The sequence below is a fragment of the Marmota marmota genome, unplaced genomic scaffold (genome assembly GCF_001458135.2).
Source record: "Marmota marmota marmota unplaced genomic scaffold, marMar, whole genome shotgun sequence".
Lineage (NCBI taxonomy): Eukaryota > Metazoa > Chordata > Mammalia > Rodentia > Sciuridae > Marmota > Marmota marmota.
Genome location: NW_025999960.1, coordinates 6,709,600 through 6,733,610, shown reverse-complemented (window position 1 = coordinate 6,733,610; position 24,011 = coordinate 6,709,600). Strand labels below are relative to the sequence as shown.

The 24,011-nt window shown below is 30.7% G+C and overlaps 1 protein-coding gene across 1 annotated transcript in view; it reads left to right on the top strand.

Moving 5' to 3' along the window:
- The window catches only part of Abcd2 (ATP binding cassette subfamily D member 2), a 57,038-nt gene that overhangs the window by 5,918 nt on the left and 27,109 nt on the right, over positions 1–24,011 (top strand). The window contains exons 3-6 of the mRNA XM_015493431.2: positions 3,284–3,405; positions 6,548–6,716; positions 7,459–7,553; positions 10,770–10,915. Coding sequence (XP_015348917.1) covers positions 3,284–3,405; positions 6,548–6,716; positions 7,459–7,553; positions 10,770–10,915 — 532 coding nt within the window. The remainder of the gene's footprint in view (positions 1–3,283; positions 3,406–6,547; positions 6,717–7,458; positions 7,554–10,769; positions 10,916–24,011) is intronic.

The following is a 24,011-nucleotide window of genomic DNA, read 5'->3' as shown; positions in this document are numbered from 1 at the left end:
ATTATGAAGTCAAAGGTTAAATTGTGGATAGGGGAAAGAACCTGCATAATTGTTGTTAGAGGAGAAAAGAAAAACAGTTTTGTGGTACATTTTCTGTACGTCAATTTTTAGTGAAATTTTATGGTACAATAGTATTATGTTTGTATACAAGTTCACATGTAGAACGTGCCATTTTCACATCAGAAAAGTAGCTTAGATCTTGTAGTCTAGAGCCCCAGCCTTGCGTAAGATCAAAGCACTAAGAATTGGAGGCATTATATACCCCTAGCCCACTGCCTTTTTCTCCTGTACCATGCTACCTCCATATTCACTACATTAAAACTTAATAAGGGATTTGAGTAAGTTTGAGATCAAGTAATTGTGAGATCCAATGGTTGAAAAAGAGACAGTGAAGTAGTTAATTGTGTAGAGCTTCTATTCTATTATTTTTAAAGAACATTGCCTCTTTCATTTTCTTTGTACTAAGAGAAAGATAAATTATGTGAACAAAATAATTACCTAAAAGGTATAATCTCCATATTTCTTTTCATTAGTAGGCCCTTTCTTCTCTTTATATCAAAAGCAGTTCTGGATAAGGCCAGGAAAAGCTACTTATAGTTCCCTTTTGACATACCTTATCACAGACACCTGTCACCTGAGGAAAAGAGCACCTAAGCTACTTGCTCTTCCAATTGTGTCCACATGCTTGTGATGTGAGTGTGAGGTAGAACATCAGAAGTAGCAACTGAGAGACACTTCTCCCAGAAATCAAACTAAATTCTGTACTTAGTACCATGGGTAACATTTTTATTCCTAAATTTACCTTTGACAGATTATATCCATAGCTCCTGCTATATTGTCTCATGTTCTGATGTCAAATTACTGAAATATCATTTTATATTTTGGATCAATTTGGATATAATTCCACTTCTGTTGAACAATTACCATAGCAATAATTATCAATACATATTGAAGACATACTCGCTGCTTTATAGTATATCATATTATGTCTATACCACTTTATCCACTCTGTTGTTGGTAGACATTTGGACTGTATCCAGTTTTGATGATGTTAGTTTTGAGGATAATAGTAGTGCTATAAACATTTTTGTAAATTTTTTTTTGGTGAATTTATACATTTCTGTTGGTACTTACCTAGGACCAGGACTGGTCGATTACAGGCTATGTATGTGTTCAGATTTCCTAAATTTGTTAAACATTTTCCCAAAGAAGTGCTTCCAATTTACATACCAATCATCAGTTTATGAGAATTCTAGTTCATACACGTATTTGTCATTGTTTGTTATTGTCAGTCTTTTTTATTTTAGACATTGTCATGAGTATACAGTGGTATTTCACTATGCTCTTAATTTACATTTCTCTGATGACAATTGAAGTTAAGCACTTTCTCTTTGTTGGTGTCCTGTCTATGAAGGCCTCTAAATCTTTAGCTTATTATTAACTTGGTTTATTTGTTTTTTCTTATTGATTTGTAAATCAATCTAATGAAATATGTAATGTTTTTGTCAGATATGCATATAAATATATAATATATATATATATGTACACACATACACATAATCTCAAGTATCTTTTTACACCTGATGTCTTACCTTTTCAGTCTTTTAACAATGTTCAAGAGAAGTTCATGATTTTAATCTATCTTTCACTGTGGTTAGTAGTTTCATGTCCTATTTAAGAAATATTTGCATAACCCAACATCATAAATATATTCTTTTATTTTCTAGAAATTTCATTGGCTTTTCATTTCACATTGAGATCTTTAATTTATTTAGAATTGATATTTATATATGGTATGAAAAAGGTTAGGGATAAAAAGTTTTGTTGAGATTTGTCAAGATGACAAAGATAAAAATAAATGGAAATAAATAAACTTAGACTTTAAGAGAAGTAAGAAGAGTAATGTTAACTTTAGATTTTTTTAAGTTAATATACTTTTATTTTTATAAAAGTTTTAGGTTTACAAAAATTTATTTAAAAGTACACAATTCTCAAAATACCCTCTCCCTCTAGTAGTTTTTGCTGTTATTTATATCTTGTGCTAATATGGAACATTTATTACAACTGATAAACCAATATTTATACATTATTAACTAAAATCCATAATTTACATTAGGAATCACTCTATATTGTATATTTCTAGTGGTGTTGATCTATGTATGATTACATAACCTTAACTTTAAAATCCTTTCTTATCCACTCAATGAAATAGCCAGACCAGAGATGTGACCACTTTTATATAAATAATACTCTCAGAGTTTAGGAGTAGTAAAACAAGCATATATAAAACTAAATATAAATCCTTAAATGAGAATTTTTTTTACAAATAGCTAAAATATTTAGTGAGGAAAATAAAATATGTTAACCTAACATACAAAATAGGCCAGTATTTTCAACCATGGATTTATCCCTGACACTAAGGAATCTAACCTTGTCATAGAGGTCAGGCAGTTGGCTGCTAAGTGCATGACAAAATATTACTGATACTCCCTTCACAGTACCTTCCAAAGAACAACCAGTAGAATAAAAAAGTCAAATACAATCTCTGGGAAACTATTTGTTATTTTATTACTAAAAGTGTGAACAAAACCCAATAGTCATTAATCTGCCAAAGTAACATGGAAATTACCATTCCATATCAACTACCAGTTAATTTGTGCAAATGTTCTTTTTCTTCTTAACAGAGATTTTCAATGAAAGCTACCTTTAATCCAAGTTCATAAAATCCCATAATTATTTTAGGCCATCAGACAGATTCTCTATAAACCAAAACTATTCTTAGTGCTTTAACTGATAGAGCATAAACAATCAGAGGATTAAGAATATGGCATGTTTGGGATACAGCTGAACAGTAAGATAAGGGATGCATAAGAAAGGTAGAGTCTAATTATGAAGGCCAGCTAATTTGCATTTATGTTAAAGAAACCACAACATAAAACTTGTTTATATTCAAATTAGTGGTATTTATTGACCAGATCACTTGTATTTTATTGCTATGGTGTCACAATGACAGAGTTAGATATGAAAAGCTTTGAAAGAGAGCTAAGTGAAAATAGTCTTAGTTTCTATAGATGTAGTTGTCCTAGCTCTCCTAAAAAAATTAGTAAAATAAAAGGAAGTTTCCAATAAAATCTGGTACAGATACTATAATTTTAATAATTCATTATATGTCTAGAAAATTGCTGATACTAATGAGATATTAATCATTGTGTTATCCATAATTGGTTTAGAATAAGACATTTAGTTACTTGAAAAACTCAATTGTTTTGTAATTTGATTTTAGATCAAGAAGATGGTCAGAAGCAAGCTATGGTTAGTGAACGGACAGAAGCCTTTACCACTGCTCGAAATTTATTGGCTTCTGGAGCTGATGCTATTGAAAGGATTATGTCATCTTACAAAGAGGTACTTGTATTCTTCAATTTATTAAAATAAGATACAACATATAAAAATCAAGCAATATGTACATTACCAGGTTGTTATAGTATCTTGGAAACATATCTTTACGAAAAACTTCAAAAAGAATATCATCAAAGTTAAAGACATAAACTCTCAAGGGTGCTGTTTCTAATACCCTTTATTTGTTACTCCTCCTTTTTTTAGAAATAGAGAATTCTATCTCTAGTATGACATATCTATTTTTAATTTTTTTAAAAAATTCCTCAAAGTGCTGGGATGTAGAGCGCTTGCATAATTTTTAATAGACCCTGCCTGGGTTCAATCACAAGCACCACAAAAAAAATCCCTCAGATATGGACTCTGGAACCAGAGTGACTAAATTTACATTTTCACTTCAGCATTTATGCATTATGTGACCTTGATCAAATTCCTTAATTTCTCTGTTCTGTGTCTTTATTTCCTTTTCTGTAAAATGAAGATAGTAATAGTACTGACTTTGTAGGTTTGTTGCAAAGTAATACATGTAAAAATTTAAGAAAATGCATATTAAGTTCTCATAAATGCTAGTTATTAATGTTGTATATATTTTGAAAAATTTATCCATCTTTCATTAATGAACTTTCACCAGCCATGTTTAAAATCTTCTTGGGATTCCATCTTTTTTCTGTCTTCCCTGCAGAGTTTGGGCTTTCTTCTCTGTTTTTACCTCTGCATGACTGGTACTTGAATACATTAATATTGTCTTTCTCCTATACCAGATCTTTAGCTCCTTGAAAGCAGGGACTGTCTGACTCATTTTACATTCATAATATTCATTTTAGTGCTTGGGATTATGTCTTCATACAAAGAGGTACTTGTATTTGTTGATTTGATTAATAAATTGTTGAAAGAATGGTAAAAGGACCTATAAATACCACAGAGTTAATATTAAAATTGTTTTACTAAATTCAGATATTTCTTGTGGCTTTCTTATCTATATATATCATTAAAACATCATTATAAGTTTAGCTGTCTACTAAATTAGTCATAAATACCTATATAGTAGATTTACAAATTTTGTGATGTCCTTACAGAAGTAAAATTTTTTAAGTAAAAGCAACACATATCAAAAGAGCTCAATTTTTTAAAAAAAAATTCAAATACTAATTTCAGCATTATAGAGACCTAGTTTTGGGGATAGACTTTTACTTTATTTCACTTTAATATTAAGTAACAAAAATACTTAACATTAAAATTAAATGGTGAATAAAAATGTTGTTCATGTCACATTAAAATACACTGCTATTTAAGTCACAGAAAAGACATCATTTAGCCTTTCTAGATTATCTCCAACTCAACAAATGACTACATTTTGCTTAGTTTTGCCTGCATTTTCTTCAAATCATGGATTTTCTACTTCTTAGAAAAGTCACATCTGAGCTGAGCACAGTGGTGCATGCCTATAATCCCAGCAGCTCTGGAGGCTGAGGCAGGAGGATCACAAGTTTAAAGCCAGCCTCAGCAATGGCAAGGTGCTAAGTAACTCAGTGAGACTATGTCTCTAAATAAAATACAAAATAGGGCTGGGATGTGGCTCAGTGGTTGAGTGCCCATGAGTTTAATCCCAGGTAGTTACACCCCCCCCCCAAAAAAAAAAGTCCCATCTGCTGGGACAGCATATAAAATCACCACGCCTTCTCTGCTAGCTCCAGAGGAACCAAGTTTCCTTTATACAGACAAGAATCTAAGACAAATCCCTTGTTTGGAATCCCAAAGTAATTTATCCGAAGGTACATTCTTATTTTTTTCCATGCACTCCCTGCCCAATTCTACCCTCTATCCCAGTGTACTAACCTTCTGCCCGTTTTTAATTACCCTCTAATTTTGGTTTTGAAATTTTTTTCTATGCAAATGTTTATATTTACCCATGTTTCTTTTGAATCCATATTTTATAAATCTTTACTTTTGTATTTCTCCATTTTGGAATTCAACAATTTCCTCTAGATAACATTTTAGAAACTATTGTTGAAATAACTATAACATTAATTTATAGAAATGAAATACCCATGTAATTATAAACTTCTCACTAAGTAGAAGGTTTTTAACCATAATACTCATTTATAGCTTAATTTTTGCACATATAAAAATCTTAATCAAATGTCAGCGTTGTATTATTTCACAAGCTATTATTTAACATACCTTTATTAGTGACATGCTTTCTTTATTAGGAACAATTGCCCAATGTTTGTGTTATCTTTTTCATTGAGGAAAAAAAAATGGTCTAGATAGGAAATGAGTCACATTTTAGAGAACCCTGATAACAAGTATTGTCTTCATAGAAAAATATCAGGAGGTTAACCCAGATTGGACAGTTGGCAGAACACAGGAGCAAAGCACCTTTCTGTTAAGCTTTATGGAATAAATTAGAGATTTATCTCATTTCATCTTAAAATCTTACCTAGAAAAAAATAATATATTTGATTTTTTTTCTTGGACATATAAATCATGTTTAACTTGAAAAGAAACTGGATTGTGGGATTTGTACTGAAAAGGATTGGAAGCCTTGCACTGAGATCACTTTCAAAACTGGTATCCTCTAGCACAGATATTTCTCTGTCTAAAAAAGAATTTTAACAATAAATTTTGACTCAGAAACATTCATTTTATAATAATGAAAAAGTACTTACCTTCTATTTAAAATTTTCTATTTTAAATAGAAAAAAGACAGCAAAGATAAAGGGTTGTCATTTCATTAACAAAATTTCTAATTTTCTGGAAATGAAATTCATCACAAAACCAGGGGCCAAATCTGAAATTTGGCTAAAAGATCCTTATAATTCAAAATATTCTGAAATCTTCACATTTCAGGTTGAACCTGATTTGAATTAAAATTTTTTTCTTTTATAATTCCAGTCAAACTTACAGTAAGATCTTACCATATTGCCCTAACCTACCTCATAGCTGTGCTTTCATAATGATATTGTTAAAATTCCTTTTTTGGTAAGCTTTTTACTGTCATTTGTTTTAGTTATCAGAGGTACTATCTATTTCTTAAATATCTTAGTATAGAATCCTTAATATTAAACCAAGAACCTTGTATGATTATATATTTATTTAAGAGTCCATCTTGAACATATTAACTCTGTTTTACCTGTCTCTATTGATTTAGATAACTGAATTAGCAGGATATACTACTCGAGTGTACAATATGTTTTGGGTCTTCGATGAAGTAAAAAGGGGCATTTATAAAAGAACTGCTGTCATTCAAGAGTCTGAAAACCATAGCAATAATGGTGCTAACATAGAATTACCCCTAACTGACACTCGGGCAATCAAAGGTATTAAACTCATGTTTTGATAATTTCTCTATAGTTAAGTGTTATTTTATCAATAGAGCCAAAGTTTTTTTTTTCAGAAGTTAGTTTTTAATAGTTAGAAGGAACTAACATTCATATAACCAACATTATTTAAACAACTATCTCTAAAATTGGTGCTGCAACTTGAGGCATAGTGACTAACACTGCATAAAAGAAAACAATGTTGTGCTGCTTTTATTTAGAGAAAGATTTCCAGAATTATATTTGGAAACAGAACATATGGCATAACTGTTTACTTTAAAAATTTAACAAATAGAATTAGAAATAATGTCATATAATTTTTCATTGTCCCATGTTTTTAAACTTGATTGTCATGTATTAAAATATATTATTTCAATTCCTTTTTTTCTTTTTTCCATTATGTATTTTTTTCTGTAGAAAAGGTTAATTTAGGGAAACAAAGTAGGCATGAAATCTATGGGTAGGTTATATCAGATTAAGTTTGGCTATGCTTTCATGATGATATCAATATTAGATTATTATAAAATAGTTTCTCAGAATGATTTTCTAAAAGACATGTAAAATATATAAATTTAAATTAAATTTTGCTTCACATATAGAGATTTTTTTGTATTTTTTTCTATAATTTATTACTGTGAACTATCTTTATGATTTTACCAGTTTATCTGCATTGTACTTTAACTTATTTAATAAGCAGTAACATGTGATAGCTTTTATAATTAAAACTATTCTTTAATTATAGGAAAAGTTATTGATGTGGATCATGGAATTATTTGTGAAAATGTTCCCATAATTACTCCGGCTGGAGAAGTGGTGGCTTCCAGGCTAAACTTCAAAGTAAGATGATATTCAAGAATCTTCTGATTGTTGCCATCACACTAATACAAAACAACTCAGAATTCATGTACCTTATGTTAAATACTTGGAGGAGCATATGGAAAAGAGGGGAAATCAAGAAAGGTATGCACAGTGGCTCAGTTACAGAAGCAGTTACTTCCTCAGAAAGCAGGGAGAAAAGAGATATGACTTCTACTGCTTTATTATCAGGTTTAAAATCAAAATTACAGTGCACTGAAAGCCTATACAAGATAACTTTAGGAAACAATAGGAAACTTCCCCAGAAATAGTATCTGGGATTAAAATAAATTTTAATTTATTCTTTACAGAAATTACTTAAACATACAAGACTATACTGTAGCATATTTCCTAATAATTGGGGATAGATGTCATTAGCAAGTTTAATTCTAATACACATTCTGTAACTTTACATTCTACTTTAAAAAAATCACATTTACTATTAACAAAAAAATATGCAGAAGAGTCACAGCTTCAAATTTAATTTTTAATTCTATTGACAATAATTATGTAATATCCTATGTCTTAATTACCAAAACTGAGATATGAAAGTATGCAAAATATCTGAGATCCTCATTTAAAGCATCGTAAAATTCAAACATACATTTTGGAATTCAGTGACTGTAATGCAACCTGTTGAGTTTATTTCAAAGATATGATTGGACTTGATAATCAAATTAGAAACATCACAATACATGGGCTAATGATTTTAGAATGGACTTCAGGTTTATTTATCAAAGATATAATCGCAAATGAGGTTACTAGAGTTGAAAAGAAATGAGATGTACTGAACAGGGAAAAATCATAAGTTAATAATATAAAAGAAATTATATTTTTAACTATAATTTGGTCAGTCTTTATTTTCCACTTGTATACCTGTGGAGTGATTTTATTAACAGTTTCTTATATTGTATCTATTATTCATGTTATATACAGAATGATTGATGATCTATTAATAGTTTGGCAATTTATAATTTATGGCTTTTGTATAGTTTTTTTCCCTTTAGTTGGGTATTCTAATATCACTTTTTGTTGCTCTATTTATCAAATAAATAGAGTTCAAGCCTTGAATTCTTTCACTTATTAACTACATTATTATGGAACCATCACACACTGTGGAAAAATTCAGAGCTCAGTTGTTGTTGTTGTTGTTTTGTATTAAACTACATCCTAAGACTTTTATTTTTTGTTTTGAGACAGAGTGTTGCTAAGCTGCTGAGGGCTTCCCTAAATTGCTGAGACTGGTCTTGAAAAACTACGATCCTCCTGCCTCAGCCTCCCAAGTTGCTGGGATTACAGGCATTTGCCCCACTGCACCCAGTCAGAGCTTAGTTTCTTTTATATAAAATGAACTAAAATTACTTCACCTAGAGGGAGAATCTTATAAATTTTGCATTCCTACAAAAAATTGAATTATTGTAGTATGTATTTTGGGTAATTATTTATGAGTTGTAGAGTTATATTTGAATTCTTAAGTCCCTAAAATTATGATAGAAATTTCTATTTCTTTTATATGGATTAAAAAGTAAATAGGTTTCTAAAGGAAACAATTTTCATCCTTTTATTGACTTTTAAATTTAAAATATCATTTGCAGAAGAAAATTCAGTAAGTGTGAAACTTTTTGCCTCACATTCGTTGTTAACTAAGCATCAGAGAATTTGCATTAGAAAATATTAATCTTAAAGTACAAAGTCTTCAGTTACTTCTCAAATGAAAAGCATTAATTTTCTGAGAATACCTAATAGAAAATAGCAAAAGGCCTTATTAAATATTTTGTGAATTACGCTTCTCACTTATATCAGATGTGCCTTTAAAAAATTATTCGGAAATTATGTATGCTTCCACAAAATTAAACTTCCTTAATCTCTCTAGAAAAAGAATGCAAAAAAATTATAAAATTATTTTTTCCAGGTTGTTCCCAGGATTTTCTTGGGATGCTAGCAATATAAGGCTCTTTCATTTTTGAATTTTCAGTGTCATGTGTTCTATATTATTGATAGTTGAATATTTGTATTAATTGAATACAAAGCTACATATATAGACAGGCTATAGATTTCTGCTTCTCATACATTCATATTGTATTCTTTTTTTATTGCTGATTATAAAACATCATTTGTTCTTAGGAAAATTAAATCAGATTTTAAGTGGTATTCCTCCTATTCCTTGTTCTTTACAATATCTTTTAAATACTATGGTAAAACAACACCTCCATCCTGTTGAATGAAATGGGAACTAATGAAATGTAACTGTATAAATTTGAATCATAAGTAACATAAGAAGTGAAGGAAAGCATCTAAGAAATAATAGATAAATAACTTTTGTTTTATTAATACACTGTATGGAATATTCATATATGTAAAGAGGATGAAAAAAAATATATGTATATATGCAGTTGTCCTTCAGTATCCCTAAGGGATTGGTTTCTAGGACCCCTTGTGGATACCGAAATGTGCTGATGCTCAAGTTCTTTATACAAAATGGTGTACAGAAAAAATTACGCACATGTTCAATACAGATGCAATTTCTTTCCCTTAAATATTTTTAGTCCACAGTTAGTTCAATCCTTGGAAATGGAACTGTGAATATGGAGGGCCAAGTACATATGCTCTAATTCATCATAGACATAAGACTAAATTACAATTCTCTTGCTTCCTCTGTTTTTGTTTGGCAAACATATTTTCTACATCTGTGAATAAAGCAGAATTAGAGTCATCTTCTTACTCTGATTATGGGCTTTTGTGATTTCTGTAACATTTCAGACTTCCGAAGTACAAAATTAAGCAATGCAGCTGACTCTTCAGATAACTACTTTATAGCATACGGATGTTCAGCTGTACTTAAATTTTGCTTAATTTTTATCAAATATTAATATAAATAAGATGAAACTTAGAAATAAGGTAAATCATGCACGTATGTGATTACAAGACCTCAATTAAAATGTTGGAAAGCCAGTAGTCCTTCCAAGAAGATCCATTTTCTTTGTAATTAAATTATTATTTTATGATGCTTTTAGCTTTAGAGAACAGCTTTAGTCAACCCCAAACTTGCTGTTCTCATCCTCATATTTTTTCTTCAATTTCTTTCCCATACAAGGTAATTGTATAATTCAATATTTTTTAAAAATAAATCATTTTTAAATGCTGCTAAATGAAATCATTTTTAAATACTGCAGTTTGTAATTTTATCTCTGACTTTAGGTACAAGAAGGAATGCATCTTTTGATAACTGGTCCCAACGGTTGTGGGAAAAGTTCTCTCTTCAGAATTTTAAGTGGGCTCTGGCCTGTGTATGAAGGAGTCCTTTATAAACCACCTCCTCAACATATGTTCTATATTCCACAAAGGTGAGTAATTTTTTCATATCACAAGAAACAATTTCCTTTTGTTCTTGAATTGTATTGGTTCTTCGGGCTCTTTAGTTTACATATCTTTAAGGACATTTTCATTGAAAGAAGATATTAAGGAAACAGAATTCAGCAATTACAAAGTTTTGTTACTTCCTTAATTATCATAGTCTCTAGAATAATACTACTTCTTTTTATCTTCACATAAGACTGGATGTAATAAATACTCAAAAACTGCAGTTGTTAATCTCAAAGAATAGCAAACTATTCCAAAGAATAATTAGATTGCTTTAGACGTGAGATTATCTCTTCTCACAGAAAATATACTACTTGAATACTATATTATATACTACATATATATAATATATACTACTCTCCATCAAGCTGGATATACTCATATATTCTAAAATTATTTGTTTATGTTTCGGAACCTCTGAAAAATAGTCTGTATTATGATAGGTTATTAATTAATTATTTTAACTGCCTTAATTATTTTCAGAATGAGTAAAATACAAGCATACAAAAAGAACTGTTTATTCTAAAGTATTTATCCATTTTACCTCTAACAATTTAGAAGTCTCCAAACACAAAGCTACACACTTGAGAATTTGGAATATTTATTGTTTATAAGAGAAAATGAGGTTTGAAAAAAATAAACTAACTCCTCATGCTCATCTAATCCAGTAATTTCCCCCTGTGATATCACTGTGGGTTAAGTAGACATCCCATGTTGAGTCTGTGGAACCTAATAGAACACACAGGCTGGAAAGATAGTACTAGAGCATTGAGTAAAGCTCTATTGTGTGTCTCTTTTGCCCCATCTTCTTTGTGGAAAGCATAGCTACTAATCTGCCCACCTGTCTAATTTTTGGACCACATAAAGCAGTTTGACAGATGAGGTTTTGCAGATTTATTTTTTCTTTAAAGTAAGACCTCTGGTGGTAGTAGGTAATAACAGGAAGACATTTAGAGTAGGAAGATAAAGAAATAATGTTGAAAGTGAGCAGTGTATACTTGTATTTCAACTAAAAATAAATAACATCTTGTGAAACAAAAATCATTCTTTCTTTCCATGCTTTAAAGTCCTTTGGGAAGACTTTTGATTCTGGAAGTTAAATTTTACTGCTGAAAGTCTGAGTTTCATACATTAATGTGTTAAGTAGACTTATTTTTTAAATTTAGGGTATAAGACAGGAAAACATACTGTTATATTATATAACTCTATTCTCTTAATGTAAATGCAAGTACATACATGAATTATATTTACAAATTGTAGATTTCACATATAATATGAAAATTACAGTTCTTTGACATAACTTTGACCTGAATAAAGTATTTCCAAGCAGTGAATAAATTTCATCTTTGACTGCAGAGCGAACCAACTATGTTATTTTGCAACAAACATAAATCACTAGGAAACTTTTTCTTAGTTGTGAAATTTATCATTGGCTAAGCAAAAAGGTCAACAACAACCTAGTTAAGGAAAAAAACAAGATGAAAAACAAAAAGTCTATTTTTTAATGCTAAAATGTTTTTAAATTATTAAAGTCATTTAATCTTCATTATATACCTCCTAAAAGTATGAAAATGTAGTGTTTCAAATTTTATAGGACCATTTTCCATGCAAAAAACACAAACTTTATTTAAATGTGTATTTAAACTAAGACTCTAAATGTAGTATTCATTTCATATTCCAAAAGCTACTGATTTTTTCAAGTAAATTTGAAAATTGTGTATGATTTCAGTATTTAAAAGAAAGTTGCTATCAACCTATTTTAAAATATTTGTCATTAAATAACTTTTAACTTCTTCAGCTATTTTTATTAATGAATTTTATAGTCTAAAATTTTTTGCATCAATCTATAGCAAAGGAATATATGTTAACAACTAAAGTTTGGCAGAAAAAAAATGAAAAGTCAATGTAGAAATGACTTGAATATGAACTTCACAAATGATAAAACAGACCTTTACAGTAATTACCCTGTATTCACTTTTTGTAATAGAAACACTTTTTCATAACTGATAGATCTATGCATTGATTAAATATAAAACTATATTACTTTCATTGGGGAGAATCGGATAAGTTCATGAAAGTAGATTTCTAATAATGTGTAATATACTAAAGAAAAAATGAACTACTAAGAAAAAATACTTCTAATTACATATTAGGCTACTTATTTTGTAACCAAATGTTCACAAAGAATGCTACTATGACTCAGTTTATAAGCTGGAAAATTTGAATTCCTAGGCAGTTATGAAATCACCTCAATATTTTCCCCGCTAATGTCTTTTAATATTTGGCAGGGCTAATAATGATAAGCATATAACTGAAAATTTGGCCGTTAGTTCAAGTACATGAATAAAGTGTCCTGCTATGTAAACTTGTTTCAAAATAGTTTCCCTTCATCCCATCTGCATTATTGATGAGCTATAACTACTGAAGCATTTGATGTTTTAGAAATATTTCATTTAAATTTAGATTAGCCACTCTAACTCTATGGAATGATGTGTGGTAAAATGGCTTTGTTCAGATGATACCTTTTAAACAACATTTTGGCTAGAGATGGAATTTTCTGAGTAATGCGTCTATACTGCTTAACCTGATGACTGAAACTTATTGCTTTCTATTGTCTTAGCTATCCTGACCAAGAGGAAATGTCTTTCACTTGGATACAGATTCTGAATTCTTCTCTCAATTCTTGGTTCACTTTCTCTGTCTTCTCAAGTCCCTAAGGATAGATTGTGCTCCTCTACCCTTGCTTTCACTAATGGTTCATTAGAAGCTCATCTCTGGTGTCTTCTGTCTATAGCTACTAAATCCCCCAAAGTCAGCCGTTTGTGTTTTATTTAGTTCACCTGATAACAAAATATTATAATATGGTAATGGTAACCAAAGTGAGAAAATGAAATGTTTTATGGGACTTAGTAGGGGACTCGATAGAGTGAGAAAGAGAAAGGAAAAGAAGGAGGGAAGGAGGAAAATCACAAGATAATTGGTGTTTATTGACCAAATGTGGCAAAATCTTGCCTTCCTTTTTACTACTTTTTTTTTTATTAAATCCTCTAGAGGACTATGTATACACATCCACTGTCTCTCTCCTCGGCAACAGTCTCCAGTTGGGCACCCACCCACCATGGAATTCTATTCCCAATGCTCCTCCTCTCACTACACTTCCTTGGTAGAAATATCTTGAGACAGAAATTTTAAACATGATTTTATTACTACTCAAAACGACATGTCCAAATACAAAGTACAACAAGATCTGAAATACATTGAGTCTTTCCACAACCTGTATGAAAGGGTAACTGTTACAAATTTATCTCCATCCATGACTTTGCAGCCTGAGAAGTAAAATGTTAGGAAAGATAAAGAATAATTGTATTATAAATATTGGATTAAATTGACCAAACATTTTTGGGGGGTGGGGGGAGTGTTCTGGGCATTGAATCTAGGGCCTTATGCATGCTGAGCACATGCTCTAGCACTAAAGCTACATCCACAGCAGTGATCAAACATTTTTTTTTTAAATGGGAAAAGAAGGTGGAGTGGTGATGTCTGGGATTTTGTGTTTCATATCACAGGGAAATTATTATAAATTGTAATCACACACCCCAGAACTAGTTTTACTACAGCCCGCTGTAAGATAACATGGAAGACAGATGATGATTTGAGAGTTTCTTTTGCTGTGGTGCTCACAACTCAAGAGGCTACAAACAAAAACATGCAAGGGCTGTAGCTCAAGAAAGGCAAGGAATGCAATGGATATTGGAAACAAGGAAGAGCAAAACAGACGTGTGTCATTGACCTAGGTTTCAAAAGTTAGTTAGGATTCTAAAGGTAGTTATGAGTAGCTTCAGTTTGTCCAATGTGTCTGAGTAGGTCAAGAATGCCACAGAGTCAAGGAAGCATGAGAGTTTGGTTTCTGTTATTTGGATACTTTCAAGCAAAACTATTGTATCCAACCCTCCCCTTGACACATCGAGCAGAGGAAAGAAAATATTTGTCAGACTCATCTTCACAAATGATATGTCATCAGTATTTATTGGAAATAACAATAAAATAATGTCTGTCCTTGAGGTCCTTAAGTGTTGCTAAAATGCTCCTACTAGCTAAGGCTCTTTGATTTACATTTTAAGGTGCCCTAGTGCTTTTTAGCGTTTACCTTTTCCCTAGTCTCCATCTAAAAAGCACCTTTATAAGTAAACCACACAGTCGTACATGCTAAATTTTATAGACTGTTAATGCTTCTTGAAAAGCATAATGAAACATGACAGTGGCTTTTTTCTACAATATTATTTTTTTCTTTTTTGTCAGGAGATATACTAAAATTATAAATAACATTTTATTTACCTGCTCAGTGTTTGCCTACTACTTCATTCACAGGGTCAAATACCTTGTTGCTTAATCTTCTAAATTAAATATAAATACTGTTTTAAAAGTAAAGTAGTTATGAATCACACTTTAAAATTAAATACAAAATAAAATATTATATTTTATTATAGAAGGGATTATAACATTATTAATTGAATTGTATAGCAAATTAAATATAGATAACTTTGTTTCTGACTCCTTATGCATAAATGATAATATTTATTGTATTCTGCACAAGTCCTGCTAAAGAAAGTGTTGTAAATATTTAAATTGAAGTTCAGAGACTTACAGTTACATATCTAAAGACTTGGAATTCGAACCCTATCCCTGAACTGCTTTGTTACTATGTGTCACTGCCTCTTATTTTCAGGTTAATAAAGTTATCATAATAAAACATCTTCCCCTTGGGGCTGGGGATGTGGCTCAAGCGGTAGCGTGCTTGCCTGGCATGCGTGCGGCCCGGGGTTCGATCCTCAGCACCACATACAAACAAAGATGTTGTGTCCGCCGAAAACTAAAAACTAAAAAATAAATAAATAAACATTAAAAAAAAAAAAATCTTCCCATGATATAAAAATCCTCCCACTGTGTTTAACCTTAAATATGTTTTCAGATAATCATAATACTTAAAGCTTCTAGCACTGTTCTAACTTTCTGTGGAAGGGCAAAATATTCTTTTATTTATTTAGTTGTAGATGGACACAATACTTTTATTTTTATTTATTTGATTTTATGTGGTGCTAAGGGTAAAACTCAGTGCCCCACACATGCTAGGCAAGTGCACTGCCACTGAGCTACAGCCCCAGCCCCCCAAGGGCATCTTGAACAACGACTGAGCATCTCCAGTTTATTTTTGTTTTTAACTTATAATGAATTAAACAATTTCCGTGTGTTAGTCACTATCGTACACATATTTCATAAGTCTCTCGTTTTCTGTATGGCAAACTATAAGTCAGGTGTCGTATCTCTATTTAATATCTCTATTTAATAGAGGAGAAAACTTAGGTTGAAGTTATCCAACAGATACATGTTGGAGCTAGCATTTGAATTCAGATGTGTTTAACTTTCAAATCACTTTGTCTTGGTTACTTCTAACAATAGCAGTCTCTGAAAAGTGTTGCTCCTGTAACTGACCTTGCAAATATCACCCGCTAAGGCTATTTGCTTGGTGTGTTTAATATAAAATTAAGCTATTGTTTGGAGGCAGAGGTTCTTACAGTTCTGGGGATAGAGACAATACAAACCAATTTTAACATAAAGCTTAGCATAGATACCAGGCTATTGTTCATGTATGTTAATGTGAAGGAACCTATGTATTCTTATATAAAGTGAAACTCCTTTAAATTAAAAAATGAATGTTCAATTCACTTTCAAATTAGTTTGCGTTTTCTACTCTGTCTTAATCTTCTAAAACTCATTTCTTTATAACATTTTAATAATAAATGTTCCCTTAAGTTTAAATCAAAATTCTTAGAGAGATATGAAACAAGCATGTCTTAGTTTCACAGTACATTATGTATGACATAATCATTATTTACCCTTTAGAGCAACAAAAACAAGAATATTTCATGCCAGGGAGTAAAGACCAAATTTTCTTTCAGGAAGTGCTGTAGAATGGGCAGAACATTTAACTGAATGCCAGAAACACCAACATTGGCATACCTGCACCACATGCTAATCAGCTTGCACCAAATGAGTTTTATTTAAGAATTCAAAATTCTTTTGGATTGTTTCTGTGTGAATAATAGCCTTCTAAATCCAGGATTTCTCTGGAAGTTTATGTTCTTTAAAAACAATGTTTAATTCACACTTATAAAACCAGGTGATGATTATTAAAGGACCAATAGCACATAAAATCAGGAAGGAGTTAAAAATGACCTAACTTGCCTCCTTTCTCAATGGAAGGACAGAAAGGATATTGTTAAAGTATAGTCAATGAAATCCTTGATTCTCTTCTTTTTGCTTTATATTAAAAATTAGGATATACTAAGGAAAGGGACTTAAGAAAGAATATGGAGGAAGGCTAGTTTGAATATCTTGATCAGGGTATTCCTCTGGGTCTTAAGCTTTTGAAACTTTTGATTCTTAATGAATCCCTAGATGCCAAAACCCAGATAGGGAGCAACTCTTAAGAACAAGGAGTGTGCAGCTATGAGGACAGGATAAAAGAACAGAATGTGGCTCAGTGGTAAAGCACTTGCTTACCACCTGTGAGGCACTGGGTTCAATCCTCAGCACCACATAAAAGTAACAGACAAATAAAGACACTGCATCTGTGTACAACTAAAATATATTTAAAAATAAAATAAAATAAAATAAAGTGATAAGTATTAAAATACTGGTAGCACATGGAATCATGAAGGAAGTTAAAGGACCTAACTTGCTTCCTTTATTGATGGAAGGACTGAAAGGATATTGTACACTGTATAGCTTGAGTGTAAATGTACTATAACTGTGTGGCAAATTTCTGATGAATGAATGATCATCTCCCAGATTTGTTTTCTACTTTCCAATGAGTCTGGCATCTTAGACTAATTATAAACACTGTGATTATTTTGTTGTTTGCACAAGATAGGATGCATAATGCTCTTTATGATGGGTGTGGCTATCACTTAAAATGTCCTTTTATAAGAAAATGATTTAAGCCATGAAGAAGGCTCAGCAGCACTGCTGTAGGTAATTGACTTCTATTTCTTGCTTTCTATAAATTAGACTAAAAGCAAGTAAATTTTGTATAAATATAGTTGGACAATTGTCTGACAGAATTGTAATTGTATACTTTGGTACCACCTATGTAGTAATTAGTCCTGTTCAGTTTTTATGTCTCTTTTAGCATAAAGTCATCTATAAATGTAAACATGATTTTCTATAGTTTTCTATTCCTTGGAAAAAATCTTAAGGATACTTTTTCATATTTAACTCTTCTCTGAGATAATTTATAAAAAATTATGATGGAAAAAATCCTTTTTATGTAAAAGCTTTCTTGTTTTGCAAGTCAGTTATTAGGTTAAACCATATAGAGTTGCAATTCTTGTAGGTAATATATGAGGGATTTTACATGGTAAACTAGTATAATAATAAATACAGAGCTAACCTTAAAGAAGTGTGCATTCTTAAAAATTTGGCTATACCTTGATACCTTTATGAATATATTTTTATTATCTAAAAAATGCTCTCTTAAGAAGCTATGCAATTCCTTACCCTAAACATATAATTTCAGTAATAGCAAATATCTCTTTTCAATAGCAAATATTTATTATTATCAATAGCAAATATTTCTTACTTTTGCTAAATATTTAAGAATAGTTGGACTTCAGTATTCAGTACTAAAATCTTGTTCTTGCCATGCATGAAAAAATCTGAGGACATTATTGGTCCCAACATGTACATTATATGAATTATTAATAGCTAGGTTTAATGAATTTTAGATTGCTAACTTCTTATTGCTATAGCAACACAGCAGCACTTAGTGGTAAATTATTTTTTAAAATTTAACACATCGTATGCCTTAAGTAAAGTTAGAATTCTTGTGAAATTTTTATCAATATTGTTCCAAACTAAATTTTACAATATTATAAATTTTTTTCTCTGTCATATAGATCTTTCATGTTACATTTTTTCTCTTAGGGTTTTAATTGTTCTCAACTTGGAAGTATTTAGTATTTTTAGATCATCAATCCAAGCAAATAGCTCTAATACATCTTAATGCCCTCCCTTGTTTCTACCTTTGTCTTGAGTAAAGAAAAGTATAAATGCTAATAAATGTTAATATATTTACAAAAAACCCATAAAATATTAGATATTTAAATGTGAACACAAAAAAGTGAGAATGTAATGCAAATTATAAATAAAAATGCCCTGAGACATTTGTAATATATAAAAAGCTATGATCATGGGTAATTGATTTTATCTCAAATGGTTTTACTATTATAGTTAATCATTTTGAATATAAGTGTATATAAAAGAATTATAGACTCCAAAGATAAACAATTATTTTCAATTTTTAAATAACAACCATTATTTAAATTATATTGTGATACTGGTAGACTTATTCCAATATCTTCCTACATGTATAGAGGTGATTATGAGATTTACTTAAATTAAAACTAATTTATGTTTCTTTCATGAATGCTACTAGTTATGAGCAATATGTTATGATTATTTCTTTTGTTGCTTGACTAGGTATGCTACATGATCCCCTTTCTGATGGGCAGAAAAAAAAAACAGCTAGTAACATTCTGACATGGTAATTGATCTACCTGAAATCTTTAGAAGATAATCTGAATAGGTCTATGTATCTAGAAAGGAAAGTTTAGTAAAAGCTATTTAGGTCCTTATCTATTATGTATAACTTTGGTAGAACAAGAGAAACTTGAGCTTGCTCAAAATGTTAATTTCTATGTCTTTGAACTTGAAAGAGAATCAAATGCATGCTAATCATATAACTATTGAAATAGGGTCTTCCATTTCCTTGTGCTTTCAGTTGATTCAATATCATCCTAAAACTTCTTGACAACATTCTAGATAATTCAGTTGTGGCTGTAACTTTATAATAAAATTTAAAAATCATTATATTATTAGAGTCAAAAGGTTCTTAGTTGCTCTGTACCTCACTAAATATATGTAGAATGTATTGTTTTTACCATTTTACATTGTTGTAAAACAATGATTTAGAGAAAAATGAAAATCTAATAAAGTAGTATATGGTAAGTCCTTAAGTATAATTTTATAGTATCATCAACATCTGCATTCATATCAATTTTCAAAATTAGCAATTTTCATATTCATATCATTTTATTTAATGGGTCAAATAGCAATCATGTGGGCACACTTGTAGTTCTTTTTTTAGCATCATAAAATGTTTATGATTTGGCATTTTATTGAAATAACATCCTGATCAATAAAAAACAGTAGCTGAAAATTGTGTTTTCTTTTTTGTTTGCTTTTTCATTTTTTAATTTCGGGAGTAGGTAATTAAGACATTATTCTTAGACTTTTGAAAACTCAATAAGAATTTAAGCATTACAAAAAATAATTAAATCATTCTGCTTTGTCTTGAAGTTAAGAGACCTCATGAGAAAAATTTCCATTACTGTTCATCAAAGAAAACTAATTTCAAAAGGCCTAAAGAAATCATAAGTAATATTAAATTGGTCCTTTAAAGAAGTCACAATGACTTGCTCCTCCAAATTCCTATTACAAAGAAAGCACTTGGCAACCTAGTGCATTTTGATACCTTTGAGGCCTCATAAAGTGCTCCAGTGAAATAAATGTTGCTGCAGTTACTAAAAGGAATGCTTCTAGTAAACTTGATGTACTCTCTTGAGTATTTAACAAAACATAGTCTTTAAAATCTACATAGCTAGGTATTTATTATTAATCCTATTGAGTATAGTAAAATTTTACTACGTGATATAAACCATTAGTCTCCTAGTCTCCTATCTGATGGAATAGAAATTATTTTGCTTTCTTACAAGATCTTGTTTTTCTTTCTTTCTTTCTTTTGTTTTTTGTTTGTTTGTTTGTTTGTTTGCTATGCTGGAGAACAAACCCAGGGCCTTACCTTGCACATGCTAAGCCAGTGCTCAGCTGTTAAGCTATACACTAAGCCCACTCCTTTTTAAGATGTTTCATTTTCACCCAAGCAGAATAAAGCAGAAATGAACTGTTTCTATTATAGTTAGTTATTTTTTTTCCTTGTACCTGTACTGTACTATATGATTTAATCACATTGCTTCATTAAGCGTGGTTAGCAAAAGAAAACACTGCTTCATTAAGTCCTTATAACAAACAGAATGAAAGAAGTTGCTTTACAAAAGAGGTCCTTTTTGCTCAGAATTTGTGTCACTGTACCAGTAAGTGGTGAGATTAGAATTCTATCCCAGAACCATCTCTATAAAGCCCATTATCACAACCGTGATTCTATTCCATCTTCACTAAAATGTAGATGTAAAATATGATTTGATCACATACTAATTAATCAAGTTTTATGAGAGAGGCCTGTAGAAACACTTTTGGAGTGGGTGCTCACTAGGTTTTGATTATTGCAGTCTTGTGTATTGTATCATGACTGCTATTTGGACTAATGTCTGGGGTGTATGCTAAAGTAGAAGAATAGCTTTATGGTTTATGTTAAATTGAAGAAGGCAACCAAAGTACTCTTTCCTAAGGTTTTTATATGTTTCTTCTCCTGAGTAGCCTTAGAGTACCTACTAAAAACTGATCACTGGCCCTGGCGATTAATTTCTATTTTATGCTATTATTATCATATATTAAGCCAATGTCACATTTATGAATACTTAAGCTTCTAAATATTTTTAAAAGTATGGTTAGACTAGAGAGGGAAAGATAAAAAATAGGGTAAGAAGGGAAGTCATACAGAGATATGATAGAAGAAATGTACCTAGAAATGGTTTAGCCACTTGGAAAAAATAATCTGCCAATTCCTCAAAAAGTTTATGTTTCAGCAATTCAATTCATTGGTATATACCAAATATTTGTAACACCAAAAAATGTAAATAATGAAATATTTATCAGTGGTTGAATGGATTAATCAAATGTGACACATCCATACAATAGAATATTATGTAGCCTTTAAAAAGAATGGGGTACTATTAACACCATAGATGAACCTGATAATACTATACCGATAGGAAGAATGAAGTTACAAGAGAACATATACTGTATGATTTTATATATTTAAAATATCCATAATAGGCAAATCCATGAAGATAGAAAATACATCTTCTGTTTCCAGGGACCGAAAGGTGGTGGGAATGAACAGTGTATTTGGGTATTGAATTTGGGGAGAGGACAATGTTCTTGAATTAGTGATGAAAACCACTTGAGCTTATGAATATATTAAAAACACTGAATTATACACTTTCAAAGTATGAATTTTTGATGCATTAATTTTGTCAGTTAAAACAAAAATATGTAATCAGAGTTTCTTTGTATTTATAAAGATCTTATTTGTATGTACTAATATAGTATAGTTTAAATTATAAAAATTTTGAATTATAAATAATAAATATATTATAAAATAACCATGTACTATCTATCACCAACTAAATGGTTCTCATACTATGAAAAAAATAGGTAGACATTTGATATACAAAGTGTATTTTATATTCTAAAACCTTTCTTTCCAGACATGGACACATATATACAATATATGCTTTATTCTGTTTTTTTTTTTTTAAGTAAGTTGCAAAACAAATAATCAAACAGAAAAGTAAATCGTAATGTTCATAAACCACCCCTAAATACTTTAGGGTATATTTTCAATGGTCAAAGATATTCTCGAACATAACTTTGTTACAATGATCAAATTTAGGAAATTCAACACTTATATAATATTAACATCTAAAATATAGTCCATATTCAAAGTTTCATTATACGGTTTTTTATAGTAACATGCTTTTCTGAACCCAGTATCATTTAGTTGCCATGTGGCTTTAGTTTTTTTAATCTCAAAGATTTCCTTAGTATTTCTATTTTTTTCTCATGATATGGATATTTTTAGAGAGTACAGAACTGTTGTTATTTTTAAGACAATTTGGATTCATCTGATAATTTCCACATATGATTCAGGTTATGCATTTTTTTTCAGGAATACCACCTGTTTTAGTTTCCAAGAGCAACTATAACAAATTACCAAAAACTTGGTGATTTGAAACAAGAGAAATTTATTTTCTTACATATTTGGAGGCCACAAGTCAAAGTATTGACAATTTCCACACTTTCTGAGGCCTCCAGGGGAATATTATTTCCTCCCTCTCAGCTCCTTGTGGTGCTAACTCTTCTTGGTTTATAGCAGCATAACTGGAATATCTGCCTCCTCCTTCATAAGGCCTCTTTTTTTCTTTCCTGTGTTTCTCCACTTTTTATGTGGGCATTTATTGAACTTAGGGTTCATCTAATTAATCTAGAATGATTCTATATCAAGATTCTTCACTTAATTACATCTGCTAAGACCAAACTATCCCTATTTATAGATGGTGTGATCCTATACTTGAAAGATCCTAAAAGTTCTACCACAGAATTTCAAGAGCTGGTAAACTCAGCAAAGTAGCAGGATACAAAAATCAATGTATAAAAACATACACTAGCTTTTCTATACAGCAATAATTAACCACTAAGAAAGAAATCAGGAAGACAATTTCATGAACAACAGCTTTAAAAATATAACTTAGGAATCAATCTATCCAAAGAGGTGAAAGATCTCTACAAGAAAAATTATAGAACACTTAAAAAAGTCAAATAAGACATCAGATATAGAAAAACTTCCCATGTTCATGGATAAACAGATGAATGGAACATGGATAAGCAGACTATTGTTAAAATGCCACCCTCCCCAAAGCAACACACAGATTCAATGTGATCCCCATCAAAACATCTATGATAGGGGCCAGGTTTGTAGCATAGTGGTAGAGGGCTTGCCTAGAGCACTTGCCTAGCATGCATGAGGCACTGGGTTTGATCCCCAACACCACCTAAAAATAGAAACAAACAAAATAAAGGAATTGTGTCCATCTCCAATATATACATAGTGGTCTTCACAGAACTAGAAAAAAATCAATCTAAAATTCATATGGGAGAATAGGACGGGAAGATGGCGGCGAGGGGAGTGCATTACCCCCGTGTGCTGCTTCACTGTGTGGGAGTATGACAAGTCAGGACGGCTAAAGGATATCTTGCTAGGAATTTCCAGCAATAGTGGGG